The 23,624-nt window shown below is 39.1% G+C and overlaps 1 protein-coding gene across 2 annotated transcripts in view; it reads left to right on the forward strand.

The window, feature by feature from the left end:
- The window catches only part of VCL (vinculin), a 148,481-nt gene that overhangs the window by 29,941 nt on the left and 94,916 nt on the right, over window positions 1-23,624 (forward strand). For both annotated transcript variants that reach the window (XM_066349812.1, XM_066349811.1), the window contains exon 2: window positions 15,154-15,224. In XM_066349812.1, the coding sequence (XP_066205909.1) occupies window positions 15,154-15,224 (71 nt within the window). The remainder of the gene's footprint in view (window positions 1-15,153; window positions 15,225-23,624) is intronic.

Below are 23,624 nucleotides of genomic sequence, written 5' to 3' on the forward strand. Positions count from 1 at the left end.
TGTATACGGATGTACTATTTTTTTTTAATCTTTTATACTGTAGTTTTTACTGTACATTTTTCATGTTTAGATATACAGATACCATTGTGTTACAGTTGCCTATAATATTTAGTGCAGTAACATGCTATACAAGTTTGTAGCCTGGGAGCAATAGGCTATACCGTGTGGCCTAGGTGTGTAGTAGGCAATACCATCTAGGTTTATATAAGTGCACTCTATGGTGTTTGCACAATGATGAAATCGCCTAAAGGCACATTTCTCGGAACGTATCCCCGTTGTTAAGGGAGTACAAGCAGCAAAAGAAAAAATAGATAAATCAGACTTCATTAAAATGAAAACTTTTGGCCCTGGCTGGATGGCTCAGTGGTAGAGCGTTGGCCCAGCATGTAGAGGTCCCAGGTTCAAGGCACGCAAGAGAAGCGACCATCTGCTTCTTCACCCCTCCCCCTCTCCTTCTCTCTCTCTCTCTCTCTCTTCCTGTCTTGCAGCCATGGTTTGAGTGGTTTGAGCACGTAGGCCTTGGGTGCAGAGGATGGCTCCATAGCCTCACCTCAGGTGCTGAAATAGCTCAATTGCCGAACAATGGAGCAGCCGGCCCCAGATGGGCAGAGCATCGCCCTGTAGGGGGTTTGCCAGGTAGGTCCCAGTTGGGGCGCATGCAGGAGCCTGTCTCTCTGCCTCCCTGTCTCCCCGCCTCTTACTTAACTAACTAAATAAAATTAAAACTTTTTTATTTTTTAGTGAGAGAGCGAGAGAGACAGACAGACACAGGAAGGGAGAGAGATGAGAAGCATCAACTCGTAGTTGTATCACTTTGGTTATTCATTGATTGTTTCTCATATGTGCATTGATGGGGTAGAGTGGGGGTTCCAGCCAAGCCAGTGACCCTTTGCTCAAACCAGAGATTTTGGGCTTCAAAGCAATGAGCTTTAGGCTCAAGCAAGTGACCATGGGATCATGTGTATGATTCCACGCTCAAGGAGGCGACTGTGGGGTTTTGAACTTGGGTCCTCAGTGTCCCAGGTTGATGCTCTACCTACTATGCCACTACTGGTCAGGCAAAATTAAAAAGTTTGTGCCTCAAAGAACACCAACAAAGTGGAAAGACAGTTCACAGACTAGGAGAAAGTACTGTATTTGCAAAAGATACAGTACTAATTACTGTATTTAACCTAATTAAAACACAATTTAAAGGTCTGACTAGACATTTCTCCAAAAGATATTCTACATCATTAGAGACATGCAAATCAAAATCGCAGTGAGACACCACTGTTCTTGGATGGCTATACTTAAAAAACGGATGAGAAAGAACAAGTGTTGTTGAGGATGGGGAGAAATTGGAAACCTCATACATCGCTAGTAGGAATGTTAAATGGTACATCCTCTTAGCAAAAATGGTCTGGCAGCTCCTCAAACTGTCAAGCATATTTAGCATATGATCCAGTAATTCTGTCCATAGATATATACCCAAGAGAAATGAAAACATGCATCCACACAAAAACATGTACAGTAATGTTTATTAGCAGCATTATTCATAAAAGCTAAACTGTGGAAACAATCTGAATGCCAATCAACTTATAAATGATAAAGGAAATGTGGTGTAACTATATAATGGAATATTATATGGCAGTGAAAACCAATGAGGTACTGATACGGTGGTCCCTCGTTTATTATGGGGCTTAGGTTCCAGAAGCGCCTGTTATAGGCGAAAATCTGTGAAGTAGTGACCTTATATTTATTTTATTATTTGTATATATAAATATTTTAAGGCTTTATAAACTCTCCCTACACTCTTACAAACCTTTCCCACACTGTTATTAACCTTTCTCAGTTATTTTGCTTATTTTACTGCAAAAAATAAAAACAATAAATATATAAGAATTCCAATATGCCACAAAATCCCATAATATAGTAAAAAATAAATGATGTAAAATTAGATATATACAATTAAAATATCCGTGATACAGTGAGACTGTGAAAAGTGAACTGCGATACAGCGAGGGATGACTGTACATGGAAGAAACTAATTGCTAATGATCACATATTGTATGATTCCATTTGTACCGAATCTGTGGAGAAAGAAAGTAGATTAGTAGCTCCCTAAGGCTAGATGGGGTGGGGAAAGGTTGGGAATAAATGAGGGGGGGTGATTGCTAATGGATTTCTCTTTGGGGTGATGAAACTATTCAAAAATTGTAATGGTTGCATAACACTGTGAGCTTATTAGAAATTATTAACCTCTCTTTGGCAGTTGACAATATTGGCTATTCTTGAAACTCTATTCTTTGGCTTTGGTGACACAGTTCTATCAATCCTCCTGCCCCCTCCCCCCGACATTTCTTCTCAGCTCTTTTCACTGGCTTGTTCTTCCTCCAGCTGCTTATACATCAGTAATGTTGGGTTTCCATATTCATTTTTCAAAGCAGTGGTTCTCAAACTTTTTGAAGTCAGGATGCATTTAAAATCCTACAAATGTAGGCACACTATATACAAAGTTCTGAGAAATATGTTATAATAATTAAGTCAAATATTAAATAAAAAAAATAAAGTCCAAGCATGCTTTTATGGTAATTAAACAAAATAAATATGACAAAATTAAATTTATTCTGACATTAAAAACATTTTTATGTTACATTTTTTGTTATGCTTTTTAGTATTCATTAACAGAGGGGTTAAAAAATAAAAAAACAACAAAAATGTTATTTTATATATACAGTGGTACCTTGAGATATGAACAGACCAACATACGAAAGTTTTAAGATACGAGCTGTGGCTCGGTCCGTATTTTTGTTCGAGATCCAAGTGAAATTCCGAGATACGAGTCATGATTCGGGAAGCTGCTGCTAGTTGGCACATTGGCACACGTGTCCAGTATCGGCAGTTTGGTATACGAGTTGAATGACTTATGAGCTTGGTTACAGAACGAATTAAATTCGTATCTCAAGGTACCACTGTATAATACATTCTTATTAAGATTTAGTAAATTCGGCAGGTCCTAGTGCAAATGTGCTAAGTTTTTTCATTCTTGTGTTTATGAAAAACATGAGCCTGATGTGTCCTAACGATTTCTTCAATGTTTGGGCATATATTTGAAGGGCAAACTCTCATTTCCTGTCACTACATTGAAGACTTCCTCTCTTTTTACTCTTAATTGTGTTGAGTGCAGAAAACCCCCACCATACATATCATCTTAACTTTACACCAAACAAACGATAGAAGAAACTTGCTTCCAGTCTTTCTGGGAAACATGAGCGGTAGTATAAACCAGTGGTCCCCAACCCTTTTTGGGCCACGGACCGATTTAATGCCAAAGTATTTTCACGGACCTGCCTTTAGGGTGGGACGGATAAATGTATCACGTGACCGAGACAAGGGTCAAGAGTGAGTCTTAGACGGATGTAACAGAGGGAATCTGGTCATTTTTAAAAAATAAAACATTGTTCAGACTTAAATATAAATAAAACAGAAATAATATGTTATTTATTCTTTCTCTGCGGACTGGTACCAAATGGCCCACAGACCGGTACCGGTACGTGGCCCCGGGGGTTGGGGACCACTGGTGTAAAGAATCCAGCACCACAGCTTAACAGCCTTTTGCGACCTAATCAGGCAAGTGATGAGGGGCGTTGGGCAGACTGTCAGTTTACAGCCAATTCCCCACACCTCTGTCCCCCAAAAATCTAAACTCCAAAAACCCTGTTGGTTTTTTGGTCCCCAACAGGCACATATTTCTCTGGAATACCACAGGGCACACCTGGTGCACACTGTGAGAACCACTGATCCAAGGCTTTTAGAACCATCTGCTTGCTTGTCACTTTCCAATCTATTTCTTTAGCCCAGGCAAGTAAACTGAGGAACCAGCCATTCAGTTGCTTATTGAACATTTACTTAATCTTCATCTAAATGTCCCATAGGTGCTAATTTGTTTCCCTCTCAGATCCAGCTTTCTTATATTACCTTTACTACCAACTCATTTGAGTCAGAGGCTTGGGAGCCACCCTAGAGCTCCTTTATCCTCCACATGGAGTGAGTGTCACATAGATGCATCTCAAACATCTGCCCGCATCGCATATCCTGCTTCAGTTCACCTTCAGTTTATCTTTCACTAAAGGCTAAGCTCCTAGAGATGAGGACCCATGTGTATTTTCTTCTTCACTGCCTGTAATACCTTACATGGTATGATACATAAATAATATTTATTGATTGAATGAATGAACCAACAAATAAATTTGTCCTCCTGGTTATCTTGCTGTATTTTTCTTGTTAGAATGCAAACTTGATATTATCTTCTTCTTAGAACCATTAAATAATTTCCCATTGCTTAGAGAATAATGCTTAAGCCCATTGCATACAAGGCCCTCCCTGATGTGGCCCCTTACTGCTTCTCCCTGTCTTCTCGTCACCTCTCCAACCTATTCCCTGTGTTCCAGCCACGTGGATCTGTCTTCCCTGAACAGCTGTGTTTTCACATATGCTGCCTGACTACTGGAAAGCTCTTCTTTCTTTCATGAATCCCATTTTTCCTGGCAGCTCTTATCGACTTTCCTAGACTATCTTTTCTTCTGTAACACTTCCCCTACCTCACTGATGCAAACTTGCATGTAACTATTATAACATGTGCTGCTTTAACAATGATTTAAGCATTTTCTTGTCTATGAATGGCAAGGACTGAAGCTCACTTATTCTTGTATCCGCATCAGAAACAGTGTTGTACACAGTGCCTGTCCCATAGAAAGTACTCAGTAAGTGCTTGATTAAGTGAATGACTGTGTTGGAAATCAGAATAGGTTAGGAGTCCTGGTTTTTCTGGATTTATGGCTTGCTTGCTTCTTTATTTATTTATGTGTTTATTTATTTACTTATTTATTTATAACAACATGAATTTTTTTTTTATTTTTTTTTGTATATTTCCGAAGCTGGAAACGGGGAGAGACAGACAGACTCCCGCATGTGCCCGACCGGGATCCACCCGGCACGCCCACCAGGGGTGAAGCTCTGCCCACCAGGGGGCGATGCTCTGCCCCTCCAGGGCATCGCTCTGCTGCGACCAGAGCCACTCTAGCGCCTGGGGCAGAGGCCAAGGAACCATCCCCAGCGCCCGGGCCATCTTTGCTCCAATGGAGCCTTGGCTGCAGGAGGGGAAGAGAGAGACAGAGAGGAAGGGGGGGGGGTGGAGAAGCAAATGGGCGCCTCTCCCATGTGCCCTGGTCGGGAATCGAACCCGGGTCCCCGCACACCAGGCTGACGCTCTACCGCTGAGCCAACCGCCCAGGGCCTATAACAACATGAATTTATTTCTCATAGTTCTGGAGGCTGAAAGTCCAAGATCAGGGTGCTGGCATGCTCGGGTCTTGGTGAGAGCTTGAGCTCTTTTTTGGTTCACAGATGGCTGATATCTTGTTGTATCCTCTGAGCTGGATATATAGCTTTTAAACACTTGACTTTCGTGTATCATTTGTGAATGATACAAAAAATACCAGTGAGGGAGTGGATGGATCACAAGTTTATCACCACTGTAGGAAAACAATCAAAAGTGTTGCTGATGTTGGGTCAGATACATTATTCTTATATGTCTTAGGCATGGTATTGGAAACAGCTGTATATCAAAATGGCTGTATAGTATAATGGATTGATCAACCTAATATTAATGCCATAAGAAACATTGATTTGAACCAAACTAAGTACAGGCAGATGGATGTACATTCCCTTATCTGTCACAGTCAATTGGTCATAATCAATTGGCCCTGTAGTTTTAACTATAATTAGTATTATGTTTTCATTATTTCTATCATCTTGTCCGTTAAGAACTTCTGTTGATTACCATGTCCCTGCCACCTTTTTAATATAATGCTCTGTAATTACCACGTCTGCTGTACAAATTGGTAACACAATCCTCTCTGCTGTCTTCCTACTTTCTTACACTTAGCCTAGCTAAGGGAGTCATCTACATTTACATACTTTTTAGTCTGGATAGTGACTCAAACCAGTCAAGCTTTTTTTTTTTTTTGCTGGAAAGAAGCCAAATCTCTCTATATTACTGAATCAAATCAAGTAGATTGTGATGAAAGGAGTAATAATAACAACAGGAGAAGACAAAAGGCCTCTCACATAGAATTTTGAATTAAAGTCACATATTGAACAAAAGATATTTAAATTAAGTACTGAACAAAATAAGAGCTCTTCAAAGGAAATAGGGCTTCTTGCCAAGCCCCTAAAAATGCCCCCAGGCCTCCTACTTATTCACTGCCATTATTTCAGCTTAATGTCTAAGGATGCTTTATTTCTTGTCTCATTCTTTTCCCACCACTGAGGGGACATGTAGTTGGCACTTGGTTTCCATTTATTGAATTAAATGGAATTGGGCCTCAAGAGTTAGAAGCAATTCTCTGAAGAAGAAAAAGAGAAATAATTTTAGCAGTGAATAGAACCAACAAATCTGGTTTCAGCAATGGAGTTGTTTTTTGTTTTATCTTATAAATAAATTTTTATTAATTTTAATGGGGTGACATCAATAAATCAGGGTACATATATTCAAAGAAAACATGTCCAGGTTATCTTGTCATTCAATTATGTTGCATACCCATCACCCAAAGTCAGATTGTCCTCCACCCTCTATCTAGTTTTTTTTGTGAGCAATGGAGTTTTTATTTATTTATTTAAAATTTATTTATTTATTATTTTTTTTTTTACAGAAACAGAGAGTGAGTCAGAGAGAGGGGTAGACAGGGATAGACAGACAGGAACAGAGAGAGATGAGAAGCATTAATCATTAGTTTTTCATTGCACGTTGCAACACCTTAGTTGTTCATTGATTGCTTTCTCATATGTGCCTTGACTGCGGGCCTTCAGCAGACCGAGTAACCCCTTGCTGGAGCCAGCGACCTTGGGTTCAAGTTGGTGGGCTTTTGCTCAAACCAGATGAGCCTGTGCTCAAGCTGGCAACCTCGGGGTCTCGAACCTGGGTCCTCTGCATCCCAGTCTGACACTCTATCCACTACGCCACTGCCTGGTCAGGCGGAGTTTTCATTTTTATATTTTATCTTTTAATTTTATTTATTGATTTTGAAGAGACAAAGAGAGGAAAACATCGATCTCTTTCTATATATGCTCTGACTAGGGATCAGATGGTGGTCCAACCAAGCAACCAACCAACCAAGCTGTCCGGTCAAGGCAAAGAGTTATTTTTAAATGCTGACCTGGAAAACCTGCTCAGATCTTAGACTGTAACTAAGATCTGTATCTGTATGACTAAGATTCTGTGTGTTTTTATTAAATCCTTTTAATTTTCCTGGAGGAAATAAGATTTATTTTAAGGTTTTAAAAAAATCAGGCATCTACTTCAGTTTAAGCTCACAATTACAAAACATATAAATAAAATATGTAGGAAGTGAGATCTTTAAAATTTGTATTTAGGAATCATTTTATATCTGTTTTGTTCCCAAAAAGAATTTTGAAGTAGTGTGGTAAGGTGCTAAAGAACTGTAAAACTTAGTATTGGCAATGCCATTTTAAAGAGGAGAAGTCGGACATTAAAAGAATAAAGGCCTGACCAGGCATTGGCGCAGTGGATAGAGTGTCAGACTGGGATGCGGAGGACCCAGGTTCGAGACCCCGAGGTCGCCAGCTTGAGCGCGGGCTCATCTGGTTTGAGCAAAGAAAGCTCACCAGCTTGAACCCAAGGTCGCTGGCTCCAGCAAGGGGTTACTCGGTCTGCTGAAGGCCCGCGGTCAAGGCACATATGAGAAAGCAATCAATGAACAACTAAGGTGTTGCAACGTGCAATGAAAAACTAATGATTGATGCTTCTCATCTCTCTCCGTTCTTGTCTGTCTGTCCCTGTCTATCCCTCTCTCTGACTCTCTCTCTGTCTCTGTAAAAAATAAATAAATAAATTAAATTTAAAAAAAAAGAATAAAGGTTATCTGAAGAACTTTCTTTCCCTTTCAATAAGAGACAAACAATATTTACATATCCTACACTGATTTTAACTCTTCCTCCCTTCCTGGAATCCTGAGAGTAACATATACCTCTAGAGAAAGGAATGGGAGGTAGACACTAAAAGATTTGTAAATGTTTTTGATATGTAAAACGACATCACTATTGTGTTACCTTGTAAGGTTTAATATGTAGGAATGTTTTTTAGATCCTATAGACAAATGTTATAAGCTTGTTAATGATTGATTATTGTGTCATATTTCCCCTTCCTTTTCCCCCAACCTGTATGTGATCAAGTGTATATAACTAGCCTCAGAGCTATGTTTGAGGCTACACGATTTGGGTTAGCTATACCCTGTGTAAGTCATATGTAGCCCGTTTATTAATAAATCTCTTAATTCTTTTGTATCCTGCCTTGGTGTCTCTACATAACCCGTGGAATTAAGTATGTTACTTTACAACAGTAGTAAATGAAGACTTAAGGTAGAGAAGATGAGTTTAAATGTGAATTTCCTTTATCAGAGAGCTAGGTGAAATTTGGGCAACCCACAGCAGACAAGGGAGGTGACATCTAAAGAGATCACATAGTGTAGAAGAAATATTTGAGTAATTAAATAATTTAAAGTCACATTGCCATTTATTAGCTAGGCTAGAACTAGAAACCAAGTCACCAAATTCTCATGCATGTGCTTTTAATATGTATGTAGCAAAAACATTTGGCTTAACCAGCCAAGTGTTTTGATTACCTGGTGCTGAACAGGTTTAAGAAGCACTTGTCAGAATTATTACTGACCCCATGCTAAGGCTGACCTCCAGGGACGTTTTCCAAAAGTCATGAAGATTCCTGCATTAGCAAAGAACATTTTTGGAATTAATCCTTTTCTTAATGGTTCTTTTCTTTTTCTTTGGAAAAGATGGATGCTGTAGAAACTATCTGTTCTGATGGGGGCGGGGAGAGGAGGAATGTGCATTCCTGTAGTCTGGTTGATGGCTTAAAATTATGAAGCTCTGCCTTTGGTTCTCCTAGATAGACTTTGCCGGTTGTTCACAAAAAGGAGATGCTTTTCAGGTCCTGTATAGTTTTAGAAACTGGCTTCTTGGGAAGTTCTAGACTTGATATTTCAGTGATTGAATACTGATTTGGAAAGATCTAGAAAAGAAGATGTAAGGCCAGTCGCCGTGGCCACCATTACTGTCGCCTGGCTTTTGCAGGTTCGCATTTAATTCGGACAGATGGTAATGAAGCAACAGAACCAGGAACTGGTGGGCCATTTTCCTTTATTCCTGCTTGCAACTGGTGTGCGAGAAAATACACACAGCAGGAAAACACTTCCCTTTTCATTCCGGGCTTCCAAAGCCACTGACTTTCTCTGTTTTTTTCCTAGAACCAAAGGCCCCCACCAGTCTTATCCCCTCTGGTTCCCCATCTCCCTTCTCCTCTTTGCATAAACTAGTTTCTCCTTCAGCACCTGGCCATCTTGGCTGCCTCCTCCCCCCGAACCACGTGGCCTCTCTCCCCTAGAACAACATGGTCTCCTCCTCTCTACAACATGATTTCTCTCCCTCCTCAAAATGGCCTCCTAGCTCCTCCTTTTAAAACTTTTTGGTACAAAAGTCCCTCTTCCAGCACACATTAGCATAACCAAGCCCCTTCCCAAGCATGAAGATAATTAATTAATCACCTGGCAATGGCCATTCACGTGAGCAGCACCATTTTTAACAAAGTGAGCAAAAGGAGAAAATACAGTTTTTTGTTTTTATTTTTTATTTTTTATTTTTTTACAGGGACAGAGAGAGAGTCAGATAGAGGGATAGATAGGGACAGAAAGACAGGAATGGAGAGGGATGAGAAGCATCAATCATCAGTTTTTTGTTGTGACACCTTAGTTGTTCATTGATTGCTTTCTCATATGTGCTGTGACCGCAGGCCTTCAGCAGACTGAGTAACCCCCCCACTCGAGCCAGTGACCTTGGGTCCATGCTAGTGAGCTTTTTGCTCAAGCCAGATGAGCCTGCGTTCAAGCTGGCAACCCCGGGGTCTCAAACCTGGGTCCTTCTGCATCCTAGTCCGACGCTCTATTCACTGTGCCACCGCCTGGTCAGGCAGAAAATACAGTTTTTACAACTCATTTGCCCAACAGAGGATAATAACCTTTGAGTAAATGGGCAGGTTATGTGCATGGCCAGTAGTCGCCACCATTATGGCCATTCACATGCAGGTTCCCATTGAATTTGGACAGACGGTAAAAAAACAGTGGAGTCAAAAAATGGTGGGTGTTGGGCAGATAAAATATATTATGCTCACTTTGTTAAAGATGGCGCTACCCATGTGGACGCCGTCGCCCAGGTGATATTAATGTGTGTTGGGGCGGGTTGTGGGCAGGCAGGATCCTTGTAGCCTGGGGCTTGGTTTTAGGACTAAGTCTTTCCCACCCTTTTTGATGTGGGGTGGTGCAATCCCCATTATGTCTCAGAGAAGTGACTTTGTATTAGAGACTTCCCTATTTTGTATATTGGATTAAAGGTTTTGCTTTCTACACTATAAAATGGGGGCAGAATGGGAGCTTGCTCTCTCGGTTCCTGGGATTATTAGCATTAGAGAGGAGAGCAGAGAGGAGAGAGCAGAGAAAGGCCACGTGGAGGAGGCCAGGAGAAGCAGCCAAGATGGTGGAGTGTTGAGTGAGAAGCCAGTTTGTGCAGAGTTTGTGTAGGGAGAAGGAAGGAGATGGGGAACAGAGGTGACTAAGTCTGGTGAGCTAGAAACCTTTGATTCTAGGAAACTCGGCTAAGTCAGTAGCTTTGTGAGCACTGAAAGTGAGTGGGTAGCACAGTTTAAGTAGAACATTTCCATCATAACAGAAAGTTCCATTGGATAGCATTGCAAGAAATTAGGCCCCCAAGTGAAAATGGCAGCCATTGTATATAGTTGTGTTTTATGTGTTGTGCCTTAAAAAGTATATCATTCATTCATTGAAAACCTGACCTAATTCTAGACTAAGTATAAGATCAGAGCATTTAAGGATATTATCACTGGAAGTATGAATGCAGCTTAGAATAGTAAATCAGATTTAGTTCTCATTACTTAAATACTTTAAAAATAGCTTTTAAATAAGTAGCTTTTGAGTATGTTTTTATTATCTATTTCTCTTTCCCCACATTCCCTCACCCTTACAAGAGAGACATAAACTAATTAAATAAAATTCCTTCTTTAGTAATTACCTCTACTGGAGTAAAAATATTTGTTTTAATGATTTTGCCCAATGCACTTGTGATTATTTTATCTTTTCATGATAAATTTTTGCCATATATCAGCCTTCATGCATTGCTGTCTTTGAAAAAGGCATTTATTTCTTTCCCTTAGTCTACTCCCTAGTCCCTACTCCAGTCTGTCTAAGAGCAAATCTTATTAATTCTGTCTGCTTCCAAAGGATGTAATTCTCCATTTCTACTTTCACTTGCTTTAACTATCATCTCTCTCTCAGAAGACTGTAATGGCCTAGCTGATCACCCTGCTTCTCCTTGCTTGCTCAATCACTGCTCCATGTAACAGGAAAATGACCTTTTAAAATGAGAATCAGCTCATGTCAATCTCTTGTTTAGTACTCCTACTTCCTATTGTATTTAGGGAAGATTCTAAACACATTAACCTGGACTAAAAGCCTCAGGGATCTAACCTTTGCCTTCGTACCCAACCTCATCACCACACCTTCTTCCTCAATGAGCTCAGCCACCCTGGCTGCCTGTGGTTACTCGAATATACACAAACTTTCCTGCAATTGATCCCCCTCCCTGCCGCCCTCCCTCCCTCCCTCCCTTCCATCCATCCTGCTCCTCCCTCTGGATGGTCCTTTCAAGCTCTTGCAGGTGTGGTTCCTTCAGTCTCAGTGGCAATGTTACTTCTTCAGACAGCCTCCTTTGCCTGTTCTTTCTAAGGTAGCCTCTCTCTACTCTACTCTACTCTACTCTTTTTTTTTTTTTTTTTTTAACAGAGACAGAGAGAGTGTCAGAGAGGTTTAGATAGGGACAGACAGACAGGAAGGGAGAGAGATGAGAAGCATCAATTTTTCATTGTGGCACTTTAGTTGTTTATTGATTGCATTCTCATATGTGCCTTGACCATGGGGCTATAGCAGACTGAGTAACCCTTTGCTTGAGCCAGCGACCTTGGGTCCTCTGCATCCCAGTCCAAAGCTCTATCCTCTGCACCACCACCTGGTCAGGCTCTACTCTACTCTTTATAGCGTCATCCTTATCATTATCTAGAATGATTTTGTTTATTTATTTATTTACTTGTGCACTCTCTGTCTACTTCTACTAGAATGTAGGTTCCATGGGGGCAGGAATCTCATTTTCATGCCCTGCTTTTAGCACCTATAGCAGTGCCTGGTGCATGTTTAATAAAACCGAATAACTGAATACTTTCTAAGGAAGGACACAAGAGGAATTCTTTCTCACTCCTTTGTGTCTCTCTCGGCGTATATGTGTATGTGTCTAAAATAAAAGAACTCCCCATACATCTAAATGTGTATACCTTTCTAGGCCCTTTATACTTAATATGAACTAGTAACTCTGGCTGAATACTTTTACTTCATGAAATCATGGCCTACAACCTTTTCTTTCTTTCTTTTTTTATTTAAAGCCCACAGCTTTGTGAATGGTCGATTTTAGTTGGGAAATATAGTGAACAATACATCTGGAAATATTCTGTCATGTTTTGATCTGAAAAACTCTACAGACCCAGCTGCTGATTTAAAAGGCTTTTATTATGATACAGACTGTCTACTGTCTGCAGAAGCGCTGGCTGTTACACAGTGGTATATGTGTGCTGCTTTTTCTGAGCTATTAACTTGAGAGAAAAACTTGTATTCATTAACTTATGCATGACTTGTATCCCCTGAGAATAGCTTATTGTGTTCTTCCCTTTAGCTGCTTTACTGTGCACTTAGGGATTTTTCCTACTCATTTTTTTCTCATTAAACTCAATCAAATGTTAAATGGTTAAATAATAGAATTGAGATCCTTTCCATCCTGAGTTTTGAAAATATCACAGATTTCTGCATTAAAGTGAGATTTATATGTATGATATAACTTTATTAGGTAGCTTTATGTTGATAGAATTGGTGAATTATACCATTCCCTTATTTACTTCTATAGTACTTTATAGTATAGTACTTTATAGTAAAAGAAAAATGGACACCTAAGCCTTACATAGGAATAATTTTGAAGAAGGTGAGTATGTGTACTATTTGTGGTATAATAAATACACATGCACCTAAAGGCATTTTGTTTAGTGTGACTTATAATATTTCAATATTTAAAAAATTTTGGCTATTACCAGTTAAAGAATTTATTTATTTATTTGTGACAGAGATAGAGAGTCAGAGAGAGGGTCAGATAGGGACAGACAGACAGGAAGGGAGAAAGATGAGAAGTGTTGATTCTTCATTGCGACACCTTAGTTGTTCATTGATTGCTTTCTTATATGTTCCTTGACTGGAGGCTCCATCAGACCAAGTGACCCCTTGCTCGAGCCAGCGACCTTGGGCTCAAGCTGGTGAGCCTTGTTCAAACCAGATGAGCCCACACTCAAGCTGGCGACCTCGGGGTCTCGAACCTGGGTCCTTTGTGTCCCAGTCCGGTGCTCTATCCACTGTGCCACCGCCTGGCCAGGCACCATTTAAAGGATTTATATAAAATGACAGATAATTGCTAAAATTATTAGGTAAGAAATAGTTGTACCTAAGTGACTCAGAGTAACATTTTAGTACTAATTTTTTTAAAAAGTGAGAGTAGGGGACATAGACAGATTCCCACATGTTTCCCAATTAGGATCCACCCAACAATCCCTGTCTGGGGCCAATGCTCAAATCACCTGAGCTATTTTTAGTGCTTGAGGCTGATGCTGGGACCAACCAAGTTATCCTCAGCACTGGGGATTATGCTTGAACCAATCAAGCACCTGACTGCAGGAGGGGATGAGGGAGAGAAGGGGGACAGGAAGGGGGACAGAAGCAGATGGTCACTTCTTTTGTGTACTCTGAGTGGGAATTGAACCTGGCATATCCATACTCCGGGCAGACGCTCTATGCACTGAGCCAACTGGCCAGGGCCAGTATTGGTTTTTAGATTTAAAAAATTGTATATTCACATTCCAGAAAATTAGAAAACAGAATCTATTGATACAAATTTACTTGAAATTTTCCCAAGAATTAATGAAATTACTGTTAACATATTATTTTTATATTCTTTCACTGTCTTGCCTTATATGTAGATTTTTCGGTTTGTCTTAATCATAGTGTATTTATTATTTTTTATTCTTTCTTTTAAATGAAATATAATGCCATAAATTTTTCCATAGTGCTGAGTCTTTATAACCATTGTTTTACTAGCCCCATAATACTCAATCTAAAGATATATCTTAATTTACTTGTGTTCCTCATTGTTGGATACGTTATTTTAAAAAATGTTTTAGCATTCATTACTAACATGATAGTTAACACTTTTGTGTATGTTGTTATGACTGCATTTGATATTATTACTTGTAGGGTGTAGTCTTATAAGTGGAACTCCTAGATATGACATTTTTTATGTCTCTTAACATACACTAACAAATGATTTTCTAAAGAGAATATACCAAATTATATTGCCACCAGCAGGGTGTAAAACTATTCCATGGCAATATTTAGCATTATATATATTTTTCTTTTTAAATTGCTCTATTTGTAGGGAAAACAATGTGTTGATTACTAGTAAGGTTGTATATTTTCATATGTTTGGTTTCTAGTTTCAGAGTCATATTTCTTCACATTTTTTCCCAGTTTTGTAGAGAGTGTTTTTCTGTATAGACATTTTAGTCTGTCCAACCTGCTTCATGTACTTCCTGTGCTTTTTTAGAGATGAAGCAGCTTGTCAGTTAAACATGCATACACATACACTTAATGATGAATTTTTCTTTTTCTTACTGTGTTCAATGATGCCCAAGTTGATTACTCTGGAGAAGGGTTAATACATTATGTTTGTTCTTCATATTGTTATCCAGGTATGTTGTGGAGCATACATGGGAGAATCTTGATAATTTCAAAATATCCAAAAATTTTCTTTGAGTCTAGAAACTTCAGTGATAGGTTTATTATATAGTATATGTTTTCAATATATTTAAGTGATAGTTTTAAAAGTCTGAGAATTTATATTTGAATTGTGAATCTTTTTTCTCTGTAGGTTGGAAAAGAGACTGTTCAAACCACTGAGGATCAGATTTTGAAGAGAGATATGCCACCAGCCTTTATTAAGTGAGTGAATAAAATGTTCTTTTGTTGCCCTGGCCAGTGGCGCAGTGGATAGAGTGTCATCCCAGAGTGCCAAGGTTGCGGGCTTAATCCTGGGGTAGCTGACTTGAGCCTGAGGATGCCGGCTTGTCCTGAGGTTGCAAGTTCAAGCCCAGGTCAGGGCACATATAAGAAGCAATCAATAGCTCAACTAAGTGGAACAATAAGTTGATACTTCTCTCTCTCTTCCTCTCTCCCTCCTTTTCTCCCTCCCTTTTTCTCCCTCCCATCCTTTCCGTCTCAAAAAACAATTCATTTGTTCTTAAGCAAAATAATCCTCTTAGGAAAGAAAGTGACTGATTCAGGAGCAATTTTTAAAAAATATGTAAGGCTGTGTTAATAATTGAAATTTTAATTTTTCATCTTTTAACGTTATTGCTGATTCATTCTTTATTTATTTATTTATTTAAAAGTGAGAGGAGAGGAGATAGTGAGACAGACCTCAGGACTGGGGTTGACTCGGCAATTCCTGTCTTAGGGCCGAAGCTCAAATCAGCCTACCTATTTTTAGTGCTTGAGGTTGACACTCGGACCCACTGAGCTATCCTCAGCTCCTGGCTGAGGCTTAAAACACTCATGCTACTGGCTGCAGAAGGGGAAGAAAGGAGAAGGGGGAGAGAGAACGGGGAAGAAGCATATGGTTGCTTCTCTCGTGTGCCCTGACCAGTAATCAAACCTGGAATATCCATACTCTGGGCTGATGCTGTCCACTGAGCCAACTGGCGAGAACTCTATTGTTGATTTTATTCACTGGTGTTAGGCATTTTTAACATAATTAATTAATTAAGTAATTTTTGTGAGAGAGACAGACTGACAGGAAGGGAGAGAGAGAAGAAGCATCAACTCGTGGTTGCGTCATTTTAGCTGTTCATTGATTGCTTCTCATATGTGCCTTTATTGGAGGGGCTCAAGCCAAGCCAGTGACCGTTTGCTCAAGCCAGCAACCTTGGGCTTCAAGCCAGGAACTTTTGAGATCATGTCGATGGTCTCATGATCAAGCCAGTGAGCTTGCACTCAAGCTGATAAGCCTGCGCTCAAGCCAGATGGACTCACACTCAAGCCGGTGAACTTGGGGTTTCAAACTTGGGACCTCCACATTCTAGGTCCATGCTCTATCCACTGCGCCACTACCAGTCAGGCATAACATTATTATTATTATTTATTTATTTATTTATTTTTTAAATTTATTCATTTTAGAGAGGAGAGGGAGAGACAGAGGGAGAGAGAGAGAGAGGAGAGACAAAGAGAAAGAAGGAGGGGGAGGAGCTGGAAGCATCAACTCCCATATGTGCCTTGACCAGGCAAGCCCAGGGTTTCGAACCGGCGACCTCAGCATTTCCAGGTTGACGCTTTATCCACTGCGCCACCTCAGGTCAGGCCATAACATAATTATTTTTAATAAAACCATGACTTCTGAGTAGAAAAGAATGAAATCTTACTTTTTATGACAGCATGATTGGACCCAAAAAGTATTATGCTAAGTGACATAAGTCAGTCAGAGGACAAATACTACTATATATGATTTCACTTATATGTGTAATCTGTTGAACAAAATAAACTAACAAACAAAATAGACTCAGAGATACAGAGAACAGACTGATAGCTGTCAGAGGGCTGGATGAAAAAGGTGAAGGGATTAAGCAAAGAAAATTAAAAAACAAACAAACTCATAGATATACACACACACAAACCTTGACTTCTGAGTTTTATTTTCCAGAATAGAAAGGATTCAGAAATATTCTGACCTTAACATGCATGAATCTGAATTATAACCTCAACAATTTGCTTGGAGATAAGGGAATTACTTAAAAAAGAATTAATATATTTCAGTAGCATTTTAAATTTATTATATTTGCATATCATCTAATTCTCCTACAAATAATTTTTAGACATTTGGCCTATCCTGCATAAAAACAGAGATACTCACTTTTTTTATTATTATTATTTTTATAATTTTAATTTGTGTTTACATAGATTCAAGTGTCCCACCAAATATATCTCCCCCCCACCCTTTATTTTTATTTTTAAAAAAGATTTTATTTATTGATTTTAGAGAGTGAGAAGCATCAACTTGCTTCTTGTATGTGCCTTGACTGGGCAAGTCCAGGGCTTTGAACCAGTGACCTCAGCATTCCAGGTTGATGCTTTATCCACTGTGCCACCACAGGTCAGGCACTAACTTTCTATTTGTTAAAACTCTCTAGGTTCTTGATTATATTGTCTTTGATTAATGGCTTTGTTGTATATGGCAGTCAAATCCTAAGTAAAAGTAAAAGCTGATACATAAAAGTTTTTTAAAAAAGTAGAACCTCTACAAGTCAATAAGAATAAGTATTCAGTTACGAAAAAGGGGCAAAAGATTTGAATAGGCACAAAATAGGAAATCCAAATGGCCTGTAAACATATGAAAAGGTACTCTATCTCATCATTTGTTAGAGAAATGCAGATTATTCCATTATAAGCCCCTAAATTAAGCCTGGTATCAGTTGTTGATGAGAATGAGGAGCAATTGGAATTTATACACTGCTGTAGGGAATATAAATTGGTGCAGCCTCTTTGAGAAGGAAGCTTGGCATTAATAAAGCAGATGATAAGAAATTCCCCTCCCAGCCCTGGCCTGTTTGCTCAGTGGTAGAGTGTTGGTCAGGTGTGTGGAAGTCCCGGGTTTGATTCTCGGCCAGGGCACACAGGAGAGGCGCTCATCTGCTTCTCCATCCTTCCCCCTCTCCTTTCTCTCTGTCCTTCTCTATTCCCGCAGCCAAGGTTCCATAGGAGCAAAGTTGGTCCGGTGCTGAGGATAGCTCCATGGCCTCTGCCTCAGCCTCTGCCTCAGGCACTAGGAATGGCTCCGGTTGTGGTGGAGCAATGCCCCAGATGGGCCGAGCATTGCCCCCTGGTGGGCATGCCTGGTGGGTCCGGGTCGGGCGCATGCAGGAGTCTGTCAGTCTGCCACCCTCCCCACTTCAGAAAATTCAAAAGGAAGGAAGGAAGGAAGGAAGGAGGGAAGGAGGGAAGGAGGAAAGGAGGGAAGGAGGGAGGGAAGGGAGGGAGGGAGGGAGGGAGGAAGGAAGGAAGGAAGGAAGGAAGGAGGGAGGGAGGGAGGGAGGAAGGAAGGAATTAACTCCCCTCCCAACTGTGTTTCCTGGAGAAACTTATGCCCATGCACACTAGGATCCATATACAAAAATATTGATACTGACATTGATATTGACATTGTTCATGATGACCCCACTGGTCTGTCTACAGTAGAATAGATAAAAACAATCATGGTGTAGTCATAAATTGAAATATTAATGAGTAATAAAAGAATGAGAAATTTTCACTTTAAAATGATTATTTTTATGTTAAATAAATTTCACCTCAATTAGAAAAAAATAATAAGTGAATCTCAAAAATAGTTGAAGGATATGAATGAATTATTGATAGGTAGGTGGGTAGGCTCCATTTATTTAAAGTTTAGGTGTATTGTAGAAATTGTCTTGTTAGGGTTGTCGGGTTTTTTTTCTCGTTTTTTTTTTGTAAAATGCTAAAGAGGAGTAAGGAAATAATAACTGGGGGACAATTTTTTTTTCAATTTCTGTTGCATGAGGTTTTAGAACTGTTTCTATATATTTCTGCATCACTGATTCCAAATATGAAATTCGTTTTTTGGTGCATGCTCTAGTTTTTATGCAATTTTAATTTCTTTTTGTTACAGTTAATGGCATGCATTGGTTTTTAAATTGGAGTTAAAGGGCAACGACTCTTGGATTGAACATAACCACAAGGCAATTAATGTTTTACAAACATCTATATTTTACATAATTGTTATTTTTAAATGTAAAAAATTATTATCTGATAAAAACACTCTCTTATTTTGTTTTAAGATTGAATCATGGCTTCTTTGAGTAGGCTTAAATGTAAGAATAGTCCTGACACCTTCTGTTATATATGTGGCTGTTAACGCACTTCAACATCAAAGGTGCAATATTTCATCATTTGTGACACGTGCATATATTGCCTATTTTCAAGTTCCCCTTTGCGATCAAGACAAGAATTGGGCTCCTCATATTGTGTCATAATTGTGAGGAAATGCTTTGTGAATGGACAAAAGGAAAATGCGAAGGAATTCCTTTTGGTATTCCCATGGTTTGGCGTGAACCTAAGGACCACAGCAGTGACTGTTATTTCTGTCTGATCCATACAAAGGGCATCGGCAAGAAAAAACAGCATATGATCACATATCCTAATATTCCTTCAGCAATACGACCTATCCCACACTCTGAGATACTCCCAGTTCCAGTTTCCAATGGTTTTATTTCTTCTAAGAACGAAGAAAGTGTACATGGTGATCAAGTGTATTTTGATAAGATGCATGAGGAAATGGTTATAGAATCTGAAGGGTCGTCTTCTGATGCTGAGCAGTCATTAACCCCTCAGCAGTTTAGCCAACCCGAATTGAATGACTTAGTAAGAATGACATAAAAATTGTTCTCGACTTTCTGAAGTATGAGGAGCATAACTGGATCATTTGTGTGGATCTTAAAGTGGTAAATTTACTGTTAGGACAACAGAGAGGATTCACGAAGTATCCTTGCTTTCTGTGTTTGTGGACAGCCGAGCTTGGGAGAAATACTGGACACAGAAGGAGTGGCCGAAACACGAAGCTCTGGAAGTAGGGATGCAAAATATTGTGAATGAACCTGTAGTTAATGGAGACAGGATCATTATTCCCCCCACTTCACATCAAAGTTGGCTTAATGAAGCAGTTTGTCCAGGCTTTGAATAGAGAAAGTGAATGCTTTCAACATATTATTTCTGTTTTTCCTGCCTTGTCTTTTGAGAAGATAAAAGCAGGTGTATTCAATGGACCTCAAATTCGAACCCTCATACATGAAAAAGAATATGCCAGGAAGATGAATAAGGAGGAGAAAGCAGCATGGCAGTCCTTTGTGGTAGTTACAAAGAACTTCCTTGGCAACACAAAAGAAGAAAACTATGAACTTCTGGTTCAAAGGATGCTATTGGCTTTCTGCGACATTGGATGTAACATGAGTGTTAAGACTCACTTCCTGAACAGTCACCTTGATAAGTTTCCTGAAAATCTCGGAGCTGTTAGTGATGAACAGAATACTGTTGGAACATCAAACAAGATTGTCCTCAACAAGTACACAAATGCAAGAGCTACAAACGCAAATTTTTGCCTGAATAGAGTTTAAATAAGTTTTGCACAAATTTTATGATTAAAATAAGAATTAATATGTTCTATTTCAAAATTGTAGACAAATTCTGATGCAGTCATATCTTTGAGTGTATTAGTGTATTTACTGCATTATATAAATTATTATATTTTCACAAAGATGATGCCCAAGAAGACATTCTACTTCATTATGTTAAACTAAATGTTAAAAATTTTACAATAAGATGAAAACCTAAAATCTTGAATTGCAAAAAAACTGTAGCTTACAGAGAAAAACTAATGTCAGATTTGAGATCAGCACACTTGTATTGGGTAAGAACAAGTGTTTTTGTGGATGCAACAAAAATTTTGTTCCCCAGTGTAATCATAAAAGTTAGGTAATGGTACCTCTGAGAAGAAAGAAGAGGGTTATACACAGGGAGAAGAACATAGGGGCTTCTAGAGTGGTAATAATGTTCTGTTTCTTGACTTGTAGTGTTGAGTTGTTTTGAGGTATAGCGTTGACTTATAGTGTTGGGTGGTTTTTTTTTTATAACTTTATTATATTATATATATGTTTTGTGCAATTTTCTATCTGTATTTATATATTACAATTTTAAATAATGGGAGTTATTTATTTTTATCCTCCTTGTGTTCCATTGTTTTAATTGAACAGATGCAAATTTTCACCCATATTGATGTCTTCTTATTTCTGACTTACTTGAGTGGGTGCTTCTACAGAGCTATGTTTCTGTTAATTCTGCAAAATGTTTATGTGTTAGGAAATAAGAAACCAATAGCATGTGTTTTTTATAGATCCTGTTTTGTGGGCGTGTCTTTGTTTTATTTGCTTTCTTGAACCTTCAAGGTTTCTTCCAACTCTAACCATTTTGAGCTTACTTTGTTATGTGCCATTACATCAGCATAGTAATAGTAAGAGGAATCTTGTGCTGTCAGTAAACATTTTAATTAAAGTTGCATTTACTTTGCGTTAAAAATACAGCTCCAGTTTGTCTGTTTGCCCTTTACCCCTGGAAGGTGCAGAGCATGGTGAGATAGTGTACAGGTTTTTTTTGTTTTGTTTTGTTTTTAAAGATTTTATTCATTGGCCTGTCCTGTGGTAGTGCAGTGGATAAAGCATTGACCTGGAATGCTGAAGTCACTGGTTCAAAACCCTGCACTTGCCTGCTCAAGACACATATGAGAGTTGATGCTTCCTGCTCCTCCCCATTTCTCTCTCTCTCTCTCTTCCTCTCCCTCTCCCTCTCTCTCTCTCCTTCTCTCCCTCTCTTCTCTAAAATGAATAAATAAAATCTTAAAAAAAAGATTTTATTCATTGACTTAGAGAGAGAGAGAGAGAGAGAGAGAGAAAGAGAGAAAGGCACAGGGGAAGGAAGAATGGGAAATTAACTTGCAGTTGCTTGTCGTATATGCCTTGACTGGGCAAGCCCAGGGTCTTGAACCAGAGACCTCAGCATTCCAGGTCAACACCTTATCCACTGCACCACCACAGGTCAGGCAGTGTATAGGGGGTTTTAACATCAGGTGGGTAAATGGAAGGTTACCCTACAGAAAGTTCTTTCAACCTTGACATTCAAGTCTATGTGTATCATTGGATTGGTAAATGAATTTCTTCAGTAAACTCTTTCCTGCTCACTCCCAGAGTTATACCTATGAAATATGTGATGTGCTCTCTAGGCCTCCTTGGGAGCTTAGAAAAACTAAGGAGTGTGTCCTAGTTAAAGCATCTTTTAAAAAGTAGGTAACTTTAGCCTGACCTGGTGGTGGCGCAGTGGATAGAGCGTTGGACTGGGATGAAGAAGACCCAGGTTCGAGACCCCGAGGTCACCAGCTTGAGCCCAAGGTTGCTGGCTCGAGCAAGGGGTCACTTGCTCTGCAGCAGCCCCCCCCTCAAGGCACATATGAGAAAGCAATCAATGAACAACTAAGGAACCGCAATGAAGAATTAATGTTTCTCATCTCTCTCCTTTCCTGTCTGTCTGTCCCTATCTGTCCCTCTCTCCAACTGTCTCTGTCTCTCCCACAAGAAAAAAAAAAAGTAGGTAACTTTAAAACAAAACAAAACTTAATTGATCACCCCTGGTGGTAACTAGAACATCAACTAGGACATCCTCTGGTAATTGGTAAAGAAAAGAGTTAAGCATTTATTACCTTTCCAAAGATTCTTCAGAAAATTAAAAATAGAACTACCATATGATTCAGCAATTTTACTTTTGGGTATTTACTCAAAGGAAATGAAACCACTATCTCAAAAATATATCTGCATCTCCATGTTCATTGCAGCATTGTTTACCATAGCCAGAACATAGACAAAACCTAAGTGGTCTATTAATGAATAAATGGATAAAGAAAATGTATATGCATATATGCATTATTCAGCCATAAAAAGAAGGAAATCCTTCCATTTGTAATAACATGGGTGGACCTTCAGGACATTATGCTAAATGAAATTAGTCGGAAAAAGACACATACCATATGATCTTCCTTATTGTGGAATCTTAAAAAAATAAAAAGAAAACACAAATTTAGAGATACAGAAAACAGATTGGTAGTTGCCAGAGGTGCGGGATTAGGGGATGGGTGAAATGGGAAAAGGTAATCAAAAGGTAGACTTCTAGTTATAAGATATATAAGTCCTTCGGGGAATGTAATATTAATATATGGTACTGGCCTGACCTGTGGTGGCGCAGTGGATAAAGCGTCAACCTGGAAATGCTGAGGTTGCCGGTTCAAAACCCTGGGCTTGCCTGGTCAAGGCACATATGGGAGTTGATGCTTCCTGCTCCTCCCCCCTTCTCTCTCTCTCTCTCTTTCTCTGTCCCCTCTCTATAATGAATAAATAAAATCTTAAAAAAAAAATTAAAAAAATATATATATATGGTACTTATGGTGACTATAGTTAACAATACTTTATTCTTCTAGATTTGAAAGTTGTTAAGGGATCTTAAAAGTTTTCATCACAAGAAAATAATTTTGTAATGCCCATTTCTATACAGAACTTATTTAATTGTAGCTTATTAGTTCTAGTTGATGAGAGAAATTTTGACCAACAAATATGAAAAAAATGACAAAATTAGAAAGTCATTATTTTGCAACTTTTAAGGAAACCGTTGATTTTGGTAAGTAACATTACTGGATGAAACCACTTAGAGGCTCTAACCTTTATCTTACCATGGGGAGAACTC

This window comes from Saccopteryx leptura, chromosome 9, assembly GCF_036850995.1.
Source record: "Saccopteryx leptura isolate mSacLep1 chromosome 9, mSacLep1_pri_phased_curated, whole genome shotgun sequence".
NCBI lineage: Eukaryota > Metazoa > Chordata > Mammalia > Chiroptera > Emballonuridae > Saccopteryx > Saccopteryx leptura.